Source organism: Phaethon lepturus, unplaced genomic scaffold, assembly GCF_000687285.1.
Source record: "Phaethon lepturus isolate BGI_N335 unplaced genomic scaffold, ASM68728v1 scaffold9858, whole genome shotgun sequence".
Lineage (NCBI taxonomy): Eukaryota > Metazoa > Chordata > Aves > Phaethontiformes > Phaethontidae > Phaethon > Phaethon lepturus.
This window is the reverse complement of record NW_010559704.1, coordinates 1,895-2,950: the sequence shown is the minus strand read 5'-3', so window position 1 is coordinate 2,950 and position 1,056 is coordinate 1,895. Positions and strand designations below refer to the sequence as shown.

The following is a 1,056-nucleotide window of genomic DNA, read 5'->3' as shown; positions in this document are numbered from 1 at the left end:
CCTGCTGAGAGAACTCTACTAATAAAATTTGGAGAAACCATTATTTCACCAGCAGATGCAGATGGCAATTTAGAACTCTGCCTACTTTAGAATAATGATATTACATTTTCTGAGGAGTACCAAAGCATTTATTAGACAGATACCTGACTGATTTTTGGTGCATTTGACTGTCTCAGTATACAGACTGGCAAAAATTGGCAAAAGCACTTTTCATAGTATTCTCTGTACAACTCTTGAACTAAATGGCAGAGGAAACGATGAAGAAAATGATACTACTTTAGACTTGAAAACTATCAAGTAGAAGGGTTTGAACAAATTATCGAGTGATTAAAGAAAAGGGTTTTTTTGTTTTAATTTTTAAAGTCTGCAGACAGACATACCCATCCTGTTACCTTCTCGATCTTTTTGCTTGTCATCTCTTTCATCAGGATTGTCATCTCCATCATCATCATCTTCATCATCACTATATTGACCAAGTGCATTGACCAGCTCAACAAATATTTCATCATTGATAAATCCACATTCTGAAATTCAGCAAAATTGGGAGTGAACAGAAAAGCACGAGGTATATATGAAGTATTTTTAATCCTCCCTACACTTGAATTAAATTATGGCAAATACTGTAATTTATGAAAAAAAAAAAATTTTCTTCTCTTAATTTCAATGTATGAACTGAGAAGAGTTAAAAATACTCAGTATTTGTTTCTTAGACTGACAATGGGGAGGAGGAGAAGGAAACTTGTTGAAATTTTTCTTTTCCTAACTCCCTGCACTTCATACCAGTAGACATAAATAAATCTCTCTTCCTTGGAAGATAAAAAAATTACTTACTAGCTAGGCTATTTAAGAGGTTTTATAGCAGAATCCCAATTCCAACATGGTTGGGTTAAGACAGCCTGGAAACGTATGCAAACAGTCTATGAAGCTATCCTTGGACCGATAGGGAATCTCCAGAGAGATTTTTGGTTGGTAGTTCCATAGCATCCACTTCCCCACTATAGACCCCACTGGGAAGGTGATGAAAAAGAATACAGTTATATACCAAAAAAAAAAAAA

The 1,056-nt window shown here is 34.7% G+C and overlaps 1 protein-coding gene across 1 annotated transcript in view; it reads right to left on the bottom strand.

The window, feature by feature from the left end:
• EZH2 (enhancer of zeste 2 polycomb repressive complex 2 subunit) overlaps positions 1-531 on the bottom strand; it is a gene marked incomplete at its 5' end in the record, with an annotated part of 24,246 nt that extends 23,715 nt beyond the window's left edge. Inside the window, one exon of the mRNA XM_010293441.1 lies at positions 381-531. Within this exon, the coding sequence (XP_010291743.1) occupies positions 381-531 (151 nt within the window). The remainder of the gene's footprint in view (positions 1-380) is intronic.
• Between the last annotated feature and the right edge of the window lie 525 nt (positions 532-1,056).